The sequence below is a fragment of the Pagrus pagrus genome (assembly GCF_965226575.1).
Source record: "Pagrus pagrus genome assembly, chromosome: 15".
Classification (NCBI taxonomy): domain Eukaryota; kingdom Metazoa; phylum Chordata; class Actinopteri; order Spariformes; family Sparidae; genus Pagrus; species Pagrus pagrus.
Genome location: NC_140199.1, coordinates 7,082,548 through 7,102,513, shown reverse-complemented (window position 1 = coordinate 7,102,513; position 19,966 = coordinate 7,082,548). Strand labels below are relative to the sequence as shown.

General features: G+C 41.6%; 7 protein-coding genes across 7 annotated transcripts; 5 read left to right on the top strand and 2 right to left on the bottom strand.

Moving 5' to 3' along the window:
* Positions 1–183: 183 nt before the first annotated feature.
* LOC311270511 (multiple inositol polyphosphate phosphatase 1-like) lies at positions 184–4,343 on the bottom strand. The gene is made up of 5 exons (XM_084375425.1): positions 3,754–4,343; positions 3,477–3,671; positions 2,405–2,502; positions 1,049–1,179; positions 184–735 (listed from the first exon to the last, which is right to left on the bottom strand). The coding sequence occupies exons 1-5, from the start codon at positions 4,340–4,342 to the stop codon at positions 351–353; spliced, it is 1,398 nt and encodes a 465-aa protein (XP_084231551.1). The 5' UTR covers position 4,343; the 3' UTR covers positions 184–350.
* Positions 4,344–7,997: 3,654 nt separating this feature from the next.
* Positions 7,998–8,332, top strand: LOC311270441 (histone H4). The gene has a single exon (XM_084375300.1). It carries the CDS (start codon positions 8,017–8,019, stop codon positions 8,326–8,328), a length of 312 nt encoding a protein of 103 aa, XP_084231426.1. The 5' UTR covers positions 7,998–8,016; the 3' UTR covers positions 8,329–8,332.
* Positions 8,333–9,430: 1,098 nt separating this feature from the next.
* Positions 9,431–9,817, top strand: LOC311270083 (histone H2B-like). Its single transcript, XM_084374729.1, has one exon. The coding sequence runs from the start codon at positions 9,435–9,437 to the stop codon at positions 9,801–9,803; it is 369 nt and encodes a 122-aa protein (XP_084230855.1). The 5' UTR covers positions 9,431–9,434; the 3' UTR covers positions 9,804–9,817.
* Positions 9,818–10,781: 964 nt separating this feature from the next.
* On the top strand, positions 10,782–11,171 carry LOC311270536 (histone H4). The gene has a single exon (XM_084375456.1). It carries the CDS (start codon positions 10,792–10,794, stop codon positions 11,101–11,103), a length of 312 nt encoding a protein of 103 aa, XP_084231582.1. The 5' UTR covers positions 10,782–10,791; the 3' UTR covers positions 11,104–11,171.
* A 2,467-nt stretch (positions 11,172–13,638) lies between these two features.
* On the top strand, positions 13,639–14,327 carry LOC311270530 (histone H1-like). Its single transcript, XM_084375450.1, has one exon. The coding sequence runs from the start codon at positions 13,663–13,665 to the stop codon at positions 14,266–14,268; it is 606 nt and encodes a 201-aa protein (XP_084231576.1). The 5' UTR covers positions 13,639–13,662; the 3' UTR covers positions 14,269–14,327.
* A 1,426-nt stretch (positions 14,328–15,753) lies between these two features.
* Positions 15,754–16,282, bottom strand: LOC311270171 (histone H2A-like). The gene has a single exon (XM_084374913.1). The coding sequence runs from the start codon at positions 16,264–16,266 to the stop codon at positions 15,883–15,885; it is 384 nt and encodes a 127-aa protein (XP_084231039.1). The 5' UTR covers positions 16,267–16,282; the 3' UTR covers positions 15,754–15,882.
* Positions 16,283–16,600: 318 nt separating this feature from the next.
* On the top strand, positions 16,601–17,301 carry LOC311270520 (histone H3.2). Its single transcript, XM_084375440.1, has one exon. The coding sequence runs from the start codon at positions 16,629–16,631 to the stop codon at positions 17,037–17,039; it is 411 nt and encodes a 136-aa protein (XP_084231566.1). The 5' UTR covers positions 16,601–16,628; the 3' UTR covers positions 17,040–17,301.
* Positions 17,302–19,966: the final 2,665 nt, after the last annotated feature.

Genomic DNA, 19,966 nt, shown 5'->3' with positions numbered 1-19,966 from the left:
CATCATAAAACATGGTCAGAATGGAGGTACTGTAACAGGACATAGAAAATATTCACGCTGTGAAAATACACACTTTAATTCATGTTATATCTTGTGCAATAATGGAAAGAAACCTTACAATTAAGCAATATAGAAGTAGTAATACTGTAATGGTACAGGTACACTTTAAATTAAATCCCTGGGGTGGCATCGCGGTCTGTTCCATAGACACCAAATCTGCCTTTTCTCTGGTGCAAGACAAAGGGAGTGAAAAATACTAAAAAGCCAAGTTGATACTGTGATATGTTCATGCAAAGAAAACACAACAAAGCCACTGTAATGTCGTCTTTTCCAGAGTCTACCCTGTCTGCCTAAACATCAGCAGGAGGCTTGAACAGCTGACACTCAGCCTCAAAGTCACAGCCTTGCAGCAGTTCCCTGTAGTGCTCTTTGACGTCTTCATAGAGCGGCATGGAGGCCCTCTGGTCAGTCAAACCAGGGAAAGTCACAGTCTTCTCGTTGAGCAGCGGCTGCAGTCTCAGGTCGCCTCCTCCACAGTCGTATAGGACGAGGAGTAAGTTAGCTGCATAGGGTAAAAAGTGGCTGGTGCGGAAAGAGCGTTGGGTCTCAAAGGCGTAGTTGGTGGATGTCAGAGCATTGCTGTCCTTGAAGAAGCCCAGAAGGGTCAGCAATGGCAGGAGGGTGTCTGCATGGCCGACCTGGACTGTCACGGCGTCGGTCACCTGCTGGCCTGACCTGACATATAATAAGTCAAATCATTGATTAGTTCATTGCCGGAAAGTTAATGGCCAACATTTTTGATAATCTTTTAATCATCAAAGGCGAAAATTCTCTGACTGGAACTTCTCAAATGTGAGGATGTTACCTTTAATAGATGATTTATAAACTTATTTCTTAATCAAAATTGCAAAAACTTGCAAACAGAACGAAACAAACAAGACTGAAGGACAGGCTGATAAAACCGATGATACCTGTGATTGTTTCATCTATTCCACTGAGGCTTTTTTATATTTGTTTGGACTTCAGCTCACTTTAAAAGTTCACTTACTTGTTCTCGCCGGCTGCCTTGTTCAGACGGCTAAACACATCATGAAAGAGTGCGCAGCTCGCCTTGCTGTTGATGTCGTGACCGTAGCCTCTTTTCCAGAATTCCCTCAGATCACTTGCATATTCCATGACCTGTTGGTACATAGTTAAAAGATAACCTGTATGTGCGTGGGCTTTTAAAACAACAATATCCCAGTTTAGATCGGTTTTGCAATTCCACGTCAGCTTTTAACACAAGACACAAAACATCCTTTCTTATGCACACAATAGCAGAGGGATTCTCAATGAATGAATAGCGAGCCACAACAAACAAGGCAATGAATACAGCAAAAGACAAGATATCTAGATGACTTGTCTAATGTTGACGTTGCTGAGTACCTCTTACCCAGATTTGACTGAGCTGTTTGTTTGCGTTGTCCTGTTTGTGTTGGATTCAATAGTTGGTTTGGTTACTGAACATTCCTGTGCCCTCAGGTGACTTAAGTGCCCATACGATCAGCTGCCTCGCTGGTTAATTCAAGTGCCTCTTCCTTGGTGATCTTTATCAAAATAAAACCTCACCCTTTCCTGCTGTTGACTACAGTGGAAGGATATTTGGAGGCCATTTTTAACTATTTAAGCTGGTGTACCATGTCCCACCATTGTCTACTAGCTTCAATGTTGTGTTTCTATGTTTTTCTGAAATAAATATATATAGATATAAACATGTATTGAAAGAAGCTTTTGGCACGTTTTTTTCACTTGTTAAGGAGTAAAAACAACTTAATGATTCATGCATGAAAGGGTTAAACATAAACCTTACAATTACCCTCTGTGTTTCTCTGCCCTTTGTTAAGTCCAAGCAGTTTTGCTTGTGCTACATTTGAACAATTTTATTTGTACTATGTAGAAAAACAGCCTGCACTTGGTGATAAACAGCCCTGTAGATAAATGAACTTGTGGCAGTGAAACAGTAGGCCTCTTTCCTGGCAAAAATGCAGAGTATGTTTCAATGGTGTCATTGGAGCAGAAGCACAGAAAAGCACAGTTTTAAAATAATAAATCACTGATGGGTGGATTTCATTTAGCTGCCTCAGTTTTAGCGTCCTGGAGCTTTGAATGCTGTCTCACTGTCACACTGTCATGACTTACTGTGAAAGTTGAATAAAACATTTCCTTTGTTCCTTTGTAGTAGAAAATACCAAGGCCTATTGTGCTGGAAAACATCCCATTTGCTCTCGCTGTTATATCGAACCCCATGAATAAATGAACCTGAAATAATGCTCAAACACCTCCTAGCTGACTTTAATCAGCCTCATAAACATCACAACTGAATTGAGGGCAGTTCTACATACTGTTGACCACTAATTGCTCCTACCTTTGCATCACTCTCATCGAAGAGCTGACACCAGGGGGAGTTCACCGCCTTGATCGCAAATTCATAAGCACACAGGTCAAATGCAGCCTCAGCCAAATCTGCAGGAGAGAGGTTGGTGTAATAATGTTCGATGGTGAAGTTTCAATGTCATAGAAAGCATGTACTTCCACTTTAAGCACTGTAAACTATCCTCCTTTATAGTAACTCCTAGATAAGTGAAGAACAGCTTCACTGTTCACTACAGCTGCTCAGAAAGTAGTTTGTCTTCATCTTAAAACTGAACCTAAAAGGGCATCTCTTGTTTAATTATTGCATTTTTGAAGCTTATAATACTAATGCAAGGCCATTAAAGACTAGGTTTACTGCAACCTGCTGCAGAGGCCTCAGGACTTCCAAATTAGAAAAACAGCTCCACCCAGTGGACACTGACTACTTCACTAGTTTTGTGTTTAAAGGCTGGTGTACAGTATCTTCTGTCTGCAGTGTTTCAGGTTGGGACACAGATTGAGTTCTGTATATTCACAACGCTTTGTTTAAATAAAGGGCTGCACAATTAATCAAGGTATTATCGATATCACAATATGGCCGAGTGCAATATCAAAAACACAGAAGCTGCAATATTTGATAAAGGTACAGACCAAACATCATGATAATGAAGTACTGATGTAAGAAAACATGTTTGTTTGGTATAGACCCCCGTGCGTGAAGTATAATTCATTTGCACTTGTTCATGTTGTATAATGGAAAATGCCAGTTAAAGGGGTATTTCCTAATTTCATTGTCCTACTTATGCTAATGCAAATGTGCACATCTCAGAAATCTCATCTCAGGAGCTCATCTAGAGCTTTCATATGTACATCTGAATTTCATGCAAAATGTCACTTACTTTGATTCTCATGTTGTGCTATGTTATGTGCATGTAACTGTACATCTTCCTTGTAAATATAATTGAGTTTTCACTTGTTTTCCTTCGAAGATACAGCTGCATTTCATTGTGCAATCCTGTGTTGCATAATGATGACAAAGTTGCACCTTGATCATTTGCACTGTGGTAATTTTCTCAAACACTCACCATATGTGATGTTATTGCATGGGACTCTGAGACGGTCTGCGATCTTCTCCTGGACCCTCCTCATCTCTGGTCCCTTCCTGAACTTGTCCACTTCTGACTGAGCTGACGGGTTGTTATCAACTTCCTCCATAAACCTGGTGCACTGGTCAAAAAACCTCATCAGGGCATCGTTCTCTGCATGTTCAAACTCCTTATCTGGGTAGAGAATAAAAGGAGCATGTTAAACTGAGGATGAATGTAAGATGTTAATCATAATCATGTCGTGATGAGGTCATACCTGTAATGGCCCACAGCCCTGTCAGTCCTGCCTTGAAGGACAGTGTGCTGTTGACACACCTGTGCTTTGAGCTGGTCATGAAGTTGATGAATCCCCCTCGGAGCTTCTCCTCAGAGATCATTGTGGGGAAGAGTTTGGACAGCCTGACAGCCAGATGTCTGTGGTCGTCCACACCTTTCTGGACGAGTCTGCCGTCCATGTCCTCAGTGTACCACATCCTCCACTGGGTCTGGATCTCACGCAGCCAGCTCTCTTTGCCCGCGGCGCTGCTCTTTACCAGCTCGTACAGCTTCTGCATCTTCTTGACGTTCTTGCTGTTCGGGTACCTTGTGCCGTGTCTTATGATGGCAGTCAGATGGATTTCTTGACATTGTGCAGATGGGGGCTGTAAGATGGATCTGTTCACAGCAAGTATGTCGTCTATGAGATATGGGTTCACTTCCTCGTACCTCCCTTTGGTGGCCAAGTATTTGGCGATAGCCGGGATGTTTGGGTTGTCCTCGGAGTTCACATCGGTACGAAAACAGCAGCAGAAGCCGATAATGGAGGTGAAATAAACAACAACAACTTTCCAAACAATGTCCGGCATGATGCAGCCTGGTAGCCTGGATGTATGGCCGTATGCGCCTCCTCCTACCAGAGACAAAGTGGTCAACGTCATGTCGGGCTGTCCCACCAATCAACGGAGGCTTTCAGCAGCAACATGAACCTGACCCAAAACTTTACACATTACACAATAACAGACATTGACCACTTTCACTTGTACTTATGTATACAAGCAGTGTTGACAAGTCCGTTTGTGATAAGCAACTTTGGGCTTGTTTCTAAAGTGCAGTTGCTCATTTGGGCTTGCTGCATAAATAAAGTTTGAGTGAGCTCTGTGTGATATATATTTTTATATTTATTATATCCTAAATCCTAAATAGCGGCTTTTATCCCACTTTACTGCTAAAAGAAGAGAAAGCAGACTTCCTGCCAGTTGCAGTGTCTTATTTTGATTCGCAGACATTTTTTGTCTCAATGATTGTCATTAGTACTTAAATTAATAGAAATTGCTGAATATAAAAACGATTAATCAAAATCAGTTAAATGTTAGTGCTTTTTATTCGGAAAACCCACAGTTTTCACATCTGCTTGTATTTGTTTACAGGGCAGACCTATCCAATATGGCGGACGTGCTAACGTACCGCAGCAACGGGCGTCTACTTATACATGTCTATGTGTTCACCGGGGTCTTACGTTCGATCATAGCCGAGCCAAGGTGATGATGGTCAATGGGGACATTTGAAAATGCTTGTGTTATAAAGAAAGACTATCCGTTTATAGACATACAATGAATATTTTAATTTATTTTGCAGTACTGTGTGCAAACACATTAAGGTTTTAAAGATATTTTAGTAGTTTTTTCAATTGAAAAACCTTTAAAGTGAAACTCTTGCCAAAGAGTAAAGGTGGAAAGCTCCTAAAGCTGAGTTCTAGTTTAATTTAATTTAATTTAATTTAATTTAATTTAATTTAATTTAATTTAATTTAATTTAAATTAAAATAATTTAGTTCAATTATCCGCGCATTTATATGGAACTAAGCTTTAGGAGCTTTCCACCTTTACTCTCCTCCATGTTACGTCGCACTCGGGGATCGACGCTTCTCGACCGGCGAGGGGAACAAGCTACTGCTAGCTTGAGTTGTTCAAAAACCTTCTTTTTAGTAAACTCTGTGTACACAAACAATGTTCTCAATGCTCGTGTTCATGTGTAGAGACACTGGTGATACTACGAGCAAAGTTTCATGTGTCGAGTCTTCTTAGTGTTTTAAAAATAGAAAACCTGAAAATCAGGTTTGAAAAAAAAAATATGATAAATCTTGATAGTGGCTTTTTCGTCGTAATTATGCTTTTACACGAAGGTTTGACTCAGGTTCCTTCACAAAAAAAGCCTAGGTTGCATTCTGGCGAGAGTTTCACTTTAGGCGAGCCTGGGGGACTTAAAGGGCACCAATTTCAGAGAATCACCCATGTACTGACACTTTTGACTATTTAAACCAGGGAAACATAAATCAACATTCCTTCTCCAGAAAGCTTGTTTAACCAGCAGCAACTGACATATCCTGCCAAGTACAACTTTAATGTTAGTGTGACAGATAAAAGAGTGTTAAAAGATCTGGGACTGTCTGGTGAAACAGAGATGTGTAGTTTTATGCCTTCAGCAATAAAGTGATATTTACCATTATGATGATTGATAATGTTGCTCAGAGGGAGCGTGTATAAAACAAAAAAAGAAGAGGACACACAAAGTTGCTTAAACTAACAAAAACAATTTGGTTTCTGACAAATACGAGCGAGTGAACACAATGTGATGGTCAGTCATACAAAGCAGATGAAAAAAATAAAAATAGCCTACATCTTATGTCAAGTGGGGACATGATCCTGATTCATGTTTTTGTTCAGTATGTGGTGCTACAGACCAAAGAGGCATCAAACTTCATGGAAGACTAACGAAGAAGAAAAGCCCCCCACCCCCACTACCACCGACTTCAATTACGTCCGTAGATGAGATTTAAATAACAGTGGATACGTCCTTTGAAAATACCTCCAGCACCTTGGACAGCTCTACACCACTTGTCTCACCACTGGCCACTTCCCTTCACCCTGGAAGACTGCACTCGTCACCATGATCCACAAACCCGGAAAAGACCCCCACGACGTCACCAGCTACCGCCCCATCAGCCTCCTCAGCCATATTGGCAAACTTTTTGAAAGAATCATCACCTCCCGACTCAGTAATCACATCGAATCAATAGGTCTCATCGGTATTCATCAAGCAGGTTTCAGAAAAGGCAGAGCAACAACAGACAACATCCTCCGTTTATCCGAAGACATCCACAGAAATTTCAATAAAAAACAAATCACCCTGGCAATATTCTTCGACATCGAAAAGGCATTCAACAAAGTATGGCATAATGGTCTCATTTACAGATTACTGGACACCAACCTCAAACTCCCCAAACCCACCCAATCCATCATCTCCAGCTTCCTCAACAACCGCCACATTAAGGTCAAAGTTAACTCAGCCATCTCAACACCATTCACCCCCCAAGCAGGAGTACCACAAGGCGCAGTTCTCAGTCCACTCCTATTTCTCATCTACACCTCAGACATCTACTACCCCCCAGCCACCACAGCCAAAGTATCACAGTTTGCCGACGATCTCTGCTACTGGTCCAGCTCAAAATCTCCACAACTAGCAGCTAATAAACTTCAACAATGCATAACAGAAATAGAAACCTGGTCAAGCATGTGGCGTATCAAACTCAACCCCGTCAAAACCCAATGTGTCATCTTCACCAAAAATCAACACCTACAGCTCAGCAACATCAACCTCTCATTATTCAACCAACAAATCAGCGTCAGCAATGAAGCAACTTTCCTCGGAGTTACATTTCAAAGCAACATGACCTGGACCAAATTCATCACAAAACTGGAACAAAAAGGAAACAACAGACTGAACCACCTCAAAGCCCTCTGCGGAAAGCACGGCGCATCACCCTCAACAATAATCAAAGTCTATCTAGCCTACATCCGACCTCTTTTTGAATACTCCGTCCCTGCCTGGATCACTCTCACCGACAACCAGATACAACGCCTCCAAGTCGTACAAAATAAAGCACTAAAACTGGCTCACCGTCTCCCAAACTATATCAGCAACCACTACATTCACAGAATAACCGGCATCCAGACCATCAGACAGAGACACCAAACAATAGCCCTTAGATATTTGAGTACAGCAAGAAACAACCCTGCCCTCCAGAGAACCATCCAAGAAGCCAAACAAACTGTCAACACCCCCCTGTCATTCATCCTCCAGCTGAAGCCCCCCCTCTCCTTCCCCTGATCCCCCCTCTTCTATGGCCGAGTAACTTAACACAAGAACAAAACAAAACAAAAAAATAAAAAAACATCACAGACCACGAAACACTCACATGAACATATGAATAGATGACTTATGACACACATACACACAAGCCTGCACTAAATACACATAAGCACTTTATTTTATTCTGTTTATTACCTCTATTACCTCTCTCTCTCTCTCTCTCTCTCTCTCTCTCTCTCCTGCCTTGGTTCACTTACGTCCTCCTTCCTCCAGAGTCCTGCTCCTCCCACCTCTTGCCGCTCACCAAGCTCCACCCACAACAATGGGTAGAAAAGGGCAGACGCCCTGAGCAGATCCACCAGACTTGAAACAGTCAACGAAAAGCATCAACATGAGCGGCAGAGGAAAGGGAGGTAAAGGACTCGGGAAAGGAGGCGCCAAGCGTCACCGCAAAGTTCTCCGTGATAACATCCAGGGCATCACCAAGCCCGCTATCCGCCGTCTGGCTCGCCGCGGTGGAGTGAAGCGTATCTCCGGTCTGATCTACGAGGAGACCCGCGGTGTGCTCAAGGTGTTCCTGGAGAACGTGATCCGTGATGCGGTCACCTACACCGAGCATGCCAAGAGGAAGACCGTGACCGCCATGGATGTGGTGTACGCTCTGAAGAGACAGGGCCGCACCCTGTACGGCTTCGGAGGTTAAATACAGTCTCTCCATCATCTAAACCAAAGGTCCTTTTAAGGGCCACACACTTATTTCATATCAAAGCAAATTTCCTTGTGTTGACAGCAATACTATGTTAACGCTGAGGATTTCATGAATCTGACCAACCTGAGGTATAACTTGTCTCAAACTAGTTACTGTTAATCTAAGTGATACATTAAGGCTATATCGGTGCCCTTTACAACCTGGTATATAAGGTCTGCTTCTGGAGCGGTAGAACAAGACTTAAGGCACAGTAGTGTTGAGTGTCCATTATTTACATATTTTTGTAGTATAAAGCGGTTCAGTGTTTAGGTAATAAGGTCGATCTTGTGTACGTTGATCATGCACACTTAACTCTTACAACTGCATTCATCTGGTAATGTCACGGTGCATCCCACTCACAAATATACACTGTTACACATGAAAAGTGAAAAGTGAATAGAGTGTGGGTCCGTTTTGTCATTTGTACTCTTTTGTCTTGCTTTGTCTTTTTGCCCCTCATTTGTATTTATAATTCAAACAATTTAAATGAATTATTAAACACTCACATTAACATTAAATGGTAAAAAAAAACAAAAAAACTTTAAAAAGTAAACTTGCAGGAGGCTACTATTATAAATATGCACAATATATTATGCAAGTCAGTTCTCCATATTTTGTTTGATCAGTATCATATGAGAACTAAGTACTCAAGACAATTTGACCAGTTAAACAAATGAAGGGATTTCTGCTTCCTCTTAAAAATACGGGATGAAAAGTACACATATAATCAATAGGCTACGAATCACAACATACAAAATACAAAATTGCTTTATTTGACCCGAGGGAAATTTAGGAGACCTAAGTCTGCCATGCAAAAAAATAGGCCTACATACACTTAACTTGGTGCAGTGACATACATTAGTGTCATCATGTTTAACGGACCATGATCAATGTTTTCCTCAGGTTTTAGGGCGGTAAAACTGACGCATGCTCAGTTTCAGTCCATACATCAACCAATCCTGTGCGAGCAACGCTACATTTGTATTTGCACCAGGCGCACATATATACCGCGCTCCGACCACCAACATCTCATCTGTTGTTAGTGACCAATCTGATTGATCATGCCTGAGACAGTGAAAGCGCCCAAGAAGGGCTCCAAGAAAGCCGTGTCCAAAGCCACCAAGACTGGCAAGAAGAGGAGAAAGTCCAGGAGGGAGAGCTATGCCATCTATGTTTACAAGGTGCTGAAGCAGGTCCATCCCGACACCGGCATCTCCTCCAAGGCCATGGGCATTATGAACTCCTTCGTGAGCGATATCTTTGAGCGCATCGCCGGTGAGTCTTCTCGTCTGGCTCACTACAACAAGCGCTCCACCATCACCTCCAGGGAGATCCAGACCGCCGTCCGCCTGCTGCTGCCCGGTGAGCTGGCCAAGCACGCCGTGTCTGAGGGCACAAAGGCTGTGACCAAGTACACCAGCTCCAAGTAAACCCGCTGTTAACCAACAACCCAACGGCTCTTTTAAGAGCCACCCACTACTGCCAACAAGAGCACCTTTCCTGTACAACTGTGTAAACTCCCGTACTTAACTATTGCAGTAATGACTTTAGTTGACTACTATAGCATTAATTTATATCGTTACTTAATGCTTCAGATCTTCACCTGCCTTAAATGAAGTTGATCACAGGGAGACGCTGTTTACTAATCAGAATATACTGACCTGACTAGAGATGAACCACAAACTCAATCTGAAGTACATAGCACTAAGTACATAAGTCCCAATAAAAAGCAGTCACTATTCCCTTCTCCTATCCTGCTGGAAGCTATATGATCTTACACTAGGGGTTCCTATACTGTCCTAGAGTAACTGGTAAGTACTGGAACATGTGGGAGTGTCATAAAAATATAAAAAATTATAGCTGCTGTATTTGCAAACAAATGAACTTTTGTTTGAAATGAAAAGAATCGAACTTTTGATTCTATAAAACTCACAGCAATCAAATAAATTATAAAAAGAGCTCATCAAGACACCATGATGTGAAATGCACGTGTCAGATGTGACTCGGATGTCGTCACCCTCCTGTAAAGTGATTTCGAGTTGATCAGAAGTTTCCACAGGAAATGAAAGATCAACTTACAGCAAATGATACTTGACGAGAATTGGAGAATTGGGGAAGGTTCACAGGGACGTGCAGAGGGATTCAGCTTGTTATCCCCACAGAACATATAGGCCTAATAAATAGTTCATCAGTACGATCTTTTGATTTTGGTTTACAATGTATGAATCCTTTAAAATAAAGATAATCAAAAGTAAGTTTTCTCTTTTCAGCTGGGAAAAAAGTTGCAGGACTGACCACTGAAGCACCGCCCAGGGAAACTCCCGCAGTCTGCTCTCTTTTACGTCCGTAGAAAAGGTTTATATTGCGCATGCCTACCCTTAACCAGCAGACTAGAATCAGTCAACAAAAGCCATCAACATGAGCGGCAGAGGAAAGGGAGGCAAAGGACTCGGTAAAGGAGGCGCCAAGCGTCACCGCAAAGTTCTCCGTGATAACATCCAGGGAATCACCAAGCCCGCCATCCGCCGTCTGGCTCGCCGCGGTGGAGTGAAGCGTATCTCCGGTCTGATCTACGAGGAGACCCGCGGTGTGCTCAAGGTGTTCCTGGAGAATGTGATCCGTGATGCCGTCACCTACACCGAGCATGCCAAGAGGAAGACCGTGACCGCCATGGATGTGGTGTACGCTCTGAAGAGGCAGGGCCGCACCCTGTACGGCTTCGGAGGTTAAACTCATCAATCTCTTCATCATCAAAACCAAAGGTCCTTTTAAGGGCCACACACTTATTTCATATCAAAGCAAACCTCCTTGTGTCGATATATCGGTAGGCTACTTAACGATGAGGTTTTCAACAATGACTTTCTGATGTATCAAAAAGGCCTTAATGATCATTGCACCATGAACATACCCAACACCGTAAGAGCTGATGAAAGTAAAAATGGTAGGTAAACCACATATCCCTGTAGTAAATTCCTGTGGTACTCTAGAGGTGTGTTTTGGGACATTTACCACAGGATTGCACTGCAGTACTGTACCATACAGTCTGTAGTACGATATCGTATATTCCGTGGTACTGTAGGCCTACCATACATTCTGTGGTAGCTACTATACCACAGTCATATATATGACTGGTACAGTCAGGTAATGCTGACGCAAGGGCTAATACCGTAACATGCTAGTTCTTCAGTAAACTACTAAGACACACATTATACAGTCACTCAAAATGCACACAATATCAAACGAAACATTGACAAAACTTGTGTCCTCATCAGCCAGGTGCTAGATAAGACAAAAATATATTATGTTTAGTTAGTTTACTACTTAGTTTAACAAGTGTAACTTGCATACCATCTATCTTATTTACACCCCGTTGTGGTCCTTTCAAAGTAAAAGCTCCAGTTTCATAAAACGGAAATGATTTAATACAAATAAAAAACAACGTGTTATTTGGGTCAGTTACAGTCTTGGAAATGCTCCACTGTGTTACTTTTGAGTGTAATTTATACAAATAATGTAAATATCTCACACACAGGTTATCTTGCTTTGATTAGTGTAGTCTAAAATGATCATCTCTCTCGATCTTTGTGTATCGAAGTCATGAAATAAACCAGACTTTATGAAACAAACTGGAACAGTTTTCACAAAGAGTCATGCTTCTGTTTAGTCTAAATAAAAATACCCTCTGTCTGCTGCTGTTGTCTCTGATGGTAGTATTGAAATCTAAACCAATCTAAATCACAAACCTGCCAATATTTCAACTCACCCATTTGTTTCCATTTTTTTGTGCAATGTTCTACTGTTGTTTGTTAGCACATGTTAATGGTGCAAGTTATTGTTAATAAACTTTTATGCCAATAAAGCCCCCTTTGAATTTGAATTTGAATTATTGTCAATCATCACCTATCTACAATTTACTAATTATGTAGTAAGAGGCACATCTATTAACATGTCTATTTCTAGTAACCTAGTATTTTATATAGTTGTCAAATAGATTTAATGTCATTTTTTAAAATAAATTCTATATATTTTATTCTTACTAAATTTGTATTTAAAAAAATCCTTTCTCTATCTATATGCTTTTATAGTCTGTCTACACTGTGACATTTCTATTCTATTAGGAGCAGCTGTAATGTACCCAGTTTCTGACTCTGATGTGTTCAGGTGCATCTTTGAAAGCACTCAGTGTGGCACAGTCACTGTCCAAGGTGCTGACTTTTCATCTCTGTTGTCTCAGCTGACGAAAAGCTGTTATGCTGCCAACAGCTTGTACTCAGGGGACCACAAACGCCACACGTGTTTAATAAAGGGAAATAAACTAAATCAACATCAATATTTTTCCCAGCATGGTTTTGTTGCACTTATCCCCTTTTGGGTCACTGCAAATCAATACAAAGTGTTTCTGAGTGACCACCTTTATCCTATGAAACGTGTCTATTCTGATGGGAGGACATTGAATACTTTGAGTATGACAGTTATGTGAATCAGACACTGTGAGGGAATATCTTCTGGAGGAATATCCCCCCAGTAGACTTCAGAGACTTGTAGAGTCCATGCTGAGGCATGTTGATGCTGTGCTGTTAGCACGTGGTTGCCCAACAATATTTATACATTTTCTTGTCTTTTCCTTTAATTTGCCACCCGTCTGTACATATCGATGTGTTTGTTCAATAACAGTAGATCTAGCAACACATTATTTACATTAAATCTAGTTGTCAGCAGAAGAAATGTTGACAGCCACAGTGAGCAGCTCTGTCTGACACCATGAGCCTCAGCCCTCATCAGTGTGTTTGCTGCCGCCACAATAACTTCAGTTTTACAAAATATGAGCAACAACGGATGGTTGTTTTCGTCTCTAATCTCTGAACAAACATGTTGAGCAGCTAGAAATCATATTTTGATGGGTCTCTGATGCATTTTAAACCTTTTAGGGGAGAAATTAGTGAGAAAAGTCGCTGAGCAGCGCTGAGCACGGCGGTGAAAGTGTGAGGTTTGGAGGCTCCCTGAACAAAATGCAGAGAGCATCAGAGCTCAACATGACTTCAATATGAAGAGACACGAGTCCGCTATCGGCTCCTTCACTGTCAGCCTTCAAACCCTCTCCCACAGTCAGTCTGGAGGGTTTTATCGATGAAGAGAAAACACAAGTGACACGACATTCAGCCCGCACTCAGCAGACACCGACTGAGTTGAGTCTCCACGGTTCTCATGGTGTGTTTAAGGACCGCCTCCTGCTCTGTACTCTCCACTCGTCCAGTGAGACTTTAGTCGTGAGAAGGACTTTGTACGAAAATGGCAGAAGAAGCACCAGCAGCACCGGCCGCCGCCCCGGCGAAAGCCACCAAGAAGAAGGCGGCCGCCAAGCCGAAGAAGGCCGGCCCCAGCGTCAGGGACCTCATCGTGAAGGCTGTGGCCGCATCCAAGGAGCGCGGCGGCGTGTCTCTGGCCGCTCTCAAGAAGGCTCTGGCCGCCGGAGGATACGATGTGGAGAAGAACAACTCCCGCGTCAAGACCGCCGTCAAGGGTCTGGTGGTGAAGGGGACTCTGGTCCAGACCAAGGGCACCGGAGCATCCGGCTCCTTCAAGATGAACAAGAAGGTGGCTGAGCCCAAAGCCACGAAGCCGGTCAAGAAGGCTCCCGCTAAAGCCAAGAAGCCCGCAGCCAAGAAACCCGCGGCTAAGAAACCCAAAGCGGCAGCAAAGAAGCCAGCAACCCCCAAGAAATCCCCCAAGAAGGCGGCAAAGAAACCCGCGGCAGCCAAGAAGGCAGCAAAGAGCCCCAAGAAGGCCGCCAAGAGCCCCAAGAAGGTGGTGAAGAAGGCCCCCGCAGCCAAGAAAGCCCCCGCAAAGAAGGTCGCCAAGCCCAAAGCAAAGAAGGCAGCACCCAAGAAGAAGTGAGCAGTCTTCAGTCTGAGGACACGTCCCAACAAAAGGCTCTTTTAAGAGCCCCCCAAACCATCCAGAAAGAGCATTATCCTGTTAGTGTCCTGTATAAACTAAAATCTTAGGATTATTAAATCAGGCTCGATGATGTCCGGTTATTTTACTTTAAGAGACGGGGGACATGATTCCATCAAAATGAGATTTTACGATGGGAAGCTTTCTTTAGGGGAAAATGTCACTTTTTCCCCACTTCAGATTCAGTTTCACAATGAATGTGAGAGGCCGCGTCAACTCATCTGTAGAAGTTCCGAACGAAACCGAGCAGATCTTTCTTACATCCATTTAGTGGATGAAGAAGTGAGCACGTCTGTGCAAAGAGATTCCTAGTGAATGTGATGATTCTCTGGTAACAATGTGTGTGAGGTTACTGACAGCTCTCTTACTGCTTTAAAGGCAAAATAGTTTTTTTATTTTTATTTTTTTACCTTTATTTAAAGAGGACAGTGCACATTAATGAACGTAACCGTAAAAGTGCCAGTGTTAGCCAGAGGCTAATTTCCAACTGTAGTCCTCTGGCAAGGTTTAAAAGCCATATAAATATACAATGACACAAGGGACATCTCTCATGGTTGACTTCATGTTGGTAAAGCTCCTAGATTTTGTGCAGGAATGTTAAAACGACGATCTGATTCAGAATCATTGTTGTTGTGTAATGTTATTTTTTTATATATTATTTGTGTATTGTTTATATGCACTTCTACTGTAACATTTTAATGTAGTTAGTGTCTTTAGCACACACACAGACCATTATTACACTGTAAAATACATTTCAACTCCACATTATATCCTCTTATATCCTCCCACCTGTTTCTTTCCCATCTACTGTCAGTGATGGATCATAAAATACATTTATTTTTAATTTCTAAGACACCTTTTCCACTACATCAATGTTTTACACTTCTCCACTACATGCTGGAGACACATCTCTTTTTATTATGAAACCTCAATGAGTTAGTTACTTTGTAGACTGAATGCTGCATTTGAGCTAATTAATTATTTTATTGGCATTTGATGAAATAAATAGAAAGCAGTCCAATATTCAGTCCAGACAATCGGACTAGCCTACTATTATTTATTTTTACTTTTTGAGATTATATATATATATATATATATATATATATATATATATATATATATATATATATATATATATATATACACATACATACATATATATATACACATATACATACATATATACATACATATATACACACACACACACACACACACACTCTTACACTTACTTAGGGAGCCCTACACAAGTAGTAACTATCATCGTTACTCGGTTGAATGTTGGATACTTTTAGCAACACTTAAACGCCACTAAACGATTCATGTTTAGTTTTACCGAGTAACTGTAATTAACGACTCATGGCGAACGCTGAAGTTACAGGAATGCCAGATAACATTTGATAGAGAGTTTATAGGCCTACTTAACATTTGGATACAGTTGAGTTGGGCTCTATAGCCTACAATCTTATATCGGTGACATGAGAAACATGGCTCTTTATCAGCAGAGTGTGTGGCTCTTAAAAGAGCCTTTGTTTGTTGATCTGTTCCGGGTCTTTACTTCTTGGCGGCCTTCTCGGTCTTCTTGGGCAGCAGGACAGCCTGGATGTTGGGCAGCACGCCGCCCTGAGCGATGGTCACTCCGCCCAGCAGCTTGTTGAGCTCCTCGTCGTTGCGGACGGCCAGCTGAAGGTGGCGGGGGATGATCCTGGTCTTCTTGTTGTCGCGGGCAGCGTTTCCAGCCAGCTCCAGGATCTCAGCGGTCAGGTACTCCAGCACAGCCGCCAGGTAGACGGGGGCGCCGGCACCAACGCGCTGGGCATAATTGCCTTTGCGCAGCAGCCTGTGGACACGGCCGACTGGGAACTGGAGCCCGGCACGGGAGGAGCGGGTCTTTGCCTTTGCTCTGGCCTTTCCGCCGGTTTTGCCTCTTCCACTCATGCTTGTATGTTTTCTAGAGTCGGTGCTCAGAGAAAGTGTGTCACTCACAGTCACCACCCTCCTTTATATGTCCGCGGAGCGCGCGGGAGAGTTCCTGTCAGACCAACCAGAAAAGAGGCTTCAGTAGAGGGCTGCCGGATCAACTCTGGCGGACTTTTTGAACACACTTCTCTCCAATAAGCAGCGGAGACTCGGGCGGTGGGTCGCTCTCCTAGGCGGTGCTGAGCTCCACGTGGAGCCCCTAACCAATCAGGGGGCGGAGGATGAAGCAGCGTCACTGAGCACAGCCGGTCTCACAGCTTAAGAGCAGCGAGTCTCCTCGCTTCACTTTACTTTTCTCCTGTTCGCAGAAAGAAGAAACGATGGCAAGAACCAAGCAGACCGCTCGTAAATCCACCGGTGGCAAAGCTCCCAGGAAGCAGCTGGCCACCAAGGCTGCCCGTAAGAGCGCCCCGGCCACCGGCGGCGTCAAGAAACCTCACCGTTACAGGCCCGGTACCGTGGCTCTGAGAGAGATCCGTCGTTATCAGAAATCCACCGAGCTGCTCATCCGCAAGCTGCCCTTCCAGCGCCTGGTCAGGGAGATCGCTCAGGACTTCAAGACCGACCTGCGCTTCCAGAGCTCCGCCGTCATGGCTCTGCAGGAGTCCAGCGAGGCTTACCTGGTCGGCCTGTTCGAGGACACCAACCTGTGCGCCATCCACGCCAAGAGGGTCACCATCATGCCCAAAGACATCCAGCTGGCTCGCCGCATCCGCGGAGAGAGAGCTTAAACTGACCTGAGACCCGCTCAACCAACAACACAAAGGCTCTTTTAAGAGCCACCTCACTCTCACCTAAAGCGCGGCTTCCTTTACTGATGAAACAACATGACTAAATGTAATAACCATAATGACATTCAATCAATTTTATACCTGAATAACTTTTTTTCAACCAAAATGTGAGTCAGTGGTTGCTGCCATGCGGTGACTTTCCAGGAATGCCTCTTGAATATGAACAAATGTAAATCTATGTAAACTAAATAAAAGACATATTGGCTAGAAGCTAAATTATGCATAAAAAACAAAAAGTGAAATGTGGCTATGTTGTAGGTTAGGGTGTAAATCTGTTCATCCTGAGGGACAATTATAATGTGTTGATGAAGGTTCTCAGTCATCCAGGTCATGGTAAATCTAGTTGCTGTATCATAGGCAACTGGACATGTAATATACATTTTTGTCTCTACACTTAGTTATAGAGCATCTGTTTAATCTTAGTAGTTATGAATGCTTTGTTTGTAGTTTAAAAGACTAGAAAACAAAAAATCTGCTTGCACCTGCATATTGTGCATTATGAACCTTTTAGTCTTTGCTTCTACCTGACATTTTATAATAGGCCAGTTAATCTAGCCCAAAAAAGCAAAAATTGCAAAAGAAATGTCTTAGTTTTCATTGGTTGTAATACCCCCCTGAATCATATACTAAAAGTCTACCACTGTAGATGGAGTGGAACATATATTTTTTTTAGATTAAAGGCCAAACTTGTGCCCAACACGCTAAGTAAATTGAATAGAAAAGGGGAAGATTTTCAATGAATAGCTATCACTATGAAACTTCTCCAGTTGATTAGTGACATCATACCAAAGAAAAAATGTATTGCAAGTTTTTGAGATTTTATGTTTATATATGCAAACTATGCCTTTCTTCATAAACACACACACACAACAGAGCTGCTTATGTCAGATTCCCATCAGATCAGGAATTGTAGCATACTGTGTGTTGGTGGGCAGTTTCTAAAACTAGGTGGACTATTTTTTAATATTTTTTTTAACCGGTTTAGATGCAGATACAACCACAGGACCATTATTTTTGCAATTTATTTTGGTTTTTGGTCAAAAACCTTTTATACCAAAAACATGACAAACAGATTTTTTGATGACTCTAAATTGTATTTTCTAATGTATGGGATGATAGAGAAACATAGCCACAGTCCCGTCTTTAATTTTGTCTTTTTGCTAATGTGTCAACAATGAAACAATAATTTTAATCTGGCTTCATCCAATTTTCAGATTTTGTGTTTTGTAATATATGCAAATTATGGTACATTTTATGAAGAAAGGCCTCATTCGCATGTATACACATAAAATCTCAAAAATTGCAATACATTTTTTCTTTGGTATGATGTCACTAATCAACTGCTGAAGTTTCATAGTGATAGCTATTCATTGAACATGTCCCCCTATTCTACTCAATTTACTTAGAGTGTTGGGCACAACTTTGGCCTTTTATCTCGAAAAAAAAATTGTTCCACTCAATCTACGGCGGTAGACTTTTAGTATATGATTCAGGAGGGTATAAGAACCAATAAAAACTATGTGACATTTCATTTGCAAATGTTTGTTTTTTGGGGGCTAGATTGACTGGCTTAAAAGGCCAACACCACTACAGAATAACTGATCTGCTGAGAAACAGCATCAGAGCATCCTGACCAATGCGACAGCAGACCTGATCAGAAGACTTTGGTGTGTCAATAATAAAATAAATGACGGCTCACTGTCAAACTGTCAGGTCTTACTGGGACACTTGAAAGAACGGAGACATTGAAGCTGTTACTCAAAGCAGAGCTATTCAGTCTGGCTTTTACATAGTGACTTATAATTTTATGGTTTTAATGTTTATACCTATTTTTAATTAATTTTGTTTTTTTCATAACACTTTGTTCTTTATATAGATTTTATTTACACTTATTATGATTATTGTTATATTCTATTTAAACAAAATGAGTGAACTGTTATGTGCAGTAATATACTTTATCTTTGTTGTAATTTATTGTTATTTACATTTTTATCATCTTAATTATTCATTCTATTGCATTTGGTGTGCATTCCTCTCTAAACCTGTTTAGTTTTCTTAATATCCCATGTTTTGTTTTTTCAATCACTTTTCAATCAAAAAATTGCATTTTAAATTTTTTGAAAGGTGCTATATAAAACAAGTCAGTTTGATTGATTGATTGATTGATTGTCAGTGTTACTATCAACACCTGTATTTTTCCTACTAACACAAGTCAACATGTGTGCTGTGAAAAAGGAATCTTACACATATGATACAGTTAGGTCGCAGTGTGTAGTTAGCACACAGCTGATATAGAAGTTCATTATTTGTCCTCACACCCAGAAACCAAACGGTACTCCTATACTGGACTAACACTGTGCTGGGTCCAGGTTTTCAAAGTGTCAGTCTGATTATGATTGTTTGATTCAACATAACTTTATTTAGACATTTGCCCAATATAAATTATAATATTAATTCAGGGCCCACTCAGGTTGATGGTTGATGATAGCAGTAAAGTGAAGAAGATTTCTTATTACAACTTATTTTGCATGTGTATTTATATATAGGGATAAAGATGAATCTCTCACTGCTACATGTATTTATAGACAACATTATATTTTTACAAGCTTTAAAGAGACACATAAATTAGCCTAATTTTATGTTTTAGCTCATATCTCGACAAACGCTTTGCAGTTTCAGTGTAATGTTATTTAAAAAGAATAGTAGTTGGATTTGAATTAAAAAATCATGATTGATTGATTGAATCGCAGACAATATGACTTAGGATGCATTCAGATCTATAAATGTATGTGGTTTTGAAATGTTTAGTGAGATGTGACTGTAAGACAGTTTTTCTCAGAGTTTCACTCAACGATTTCTGTTCAATT

What these genes read in the sequence shown, in the direction of transcription:
- LOC311270511 (XM_084375425.1), bottom strand. Translation starts at nt 4,342, where the DNA reads ATGCCGGACATTGTTTGGAAAGTTGTTGTTGTTTATTTCACCTCCATT. An exon ending in AGGGCTGTGGGCCATTACAG is followed by an intron (nt 3,672 to 3,753) that starts GTATGACCTCAT and finishes TTCTCTACCCAG; the next exon opens with ATAAGGAGTTTGAACATGCA. An exon ending in TCGATGAGAGTGATGCAAAG is followed by an intron (nt 1,180 to 2,404) that starts GTAGGAGCAATT and finishes ATGTACCAACAG; the next exon opens with GTCATGGAATATGCAAGTGA.
- LOC311270441 (XM_084375300.1), top strand. Translation starts at nt 8,017, where the DNA reads ATGAGCGGCAGAGGAAAGGGAGGTAAAGGACTCGGGAAAGGAGGCGCC.
- LOC311270083 (XM_084374729.1), top strand. Translation starts at nt 9,435, where the DNA reads ATGCCTGAGACAGTGAAAGCGCCCAAGAAGGGCTCCAAGAAAGCCGTG.
- LOC311270536 (XM_084375456.1), top strand. Translation starts at nt 10,792, where the DNA reads ATGAGCGGCAGAGGAAAGGGAGGCAAAGGACTCGGTAAAGGAGGCGCC.
- LOC311270530 (XM_084375450.1), top strand. Translation starts at nt 13,663, where the DNA reads ATGGCAGAAGAAGCACCAGCAGCACCGGCCGCCGCCCCGGCGAAAGCC.
- LOC311270171 (XM_084374913.1), bottom strand. Translation starts at nt 16,266, where the DNA reads ATGAGTGGAAGAGGCAAAACCGGCGGAAAGGCCAGAGCAAAGGCAAAG.
- LOC311270520 (XM_084375440.1), top strand. Translation starts at nt 16,629, where the DNA reads ATGGCAAGAACCAAGCAGACCGCTCGTAAATCCACCGGTGGCAAAGCT.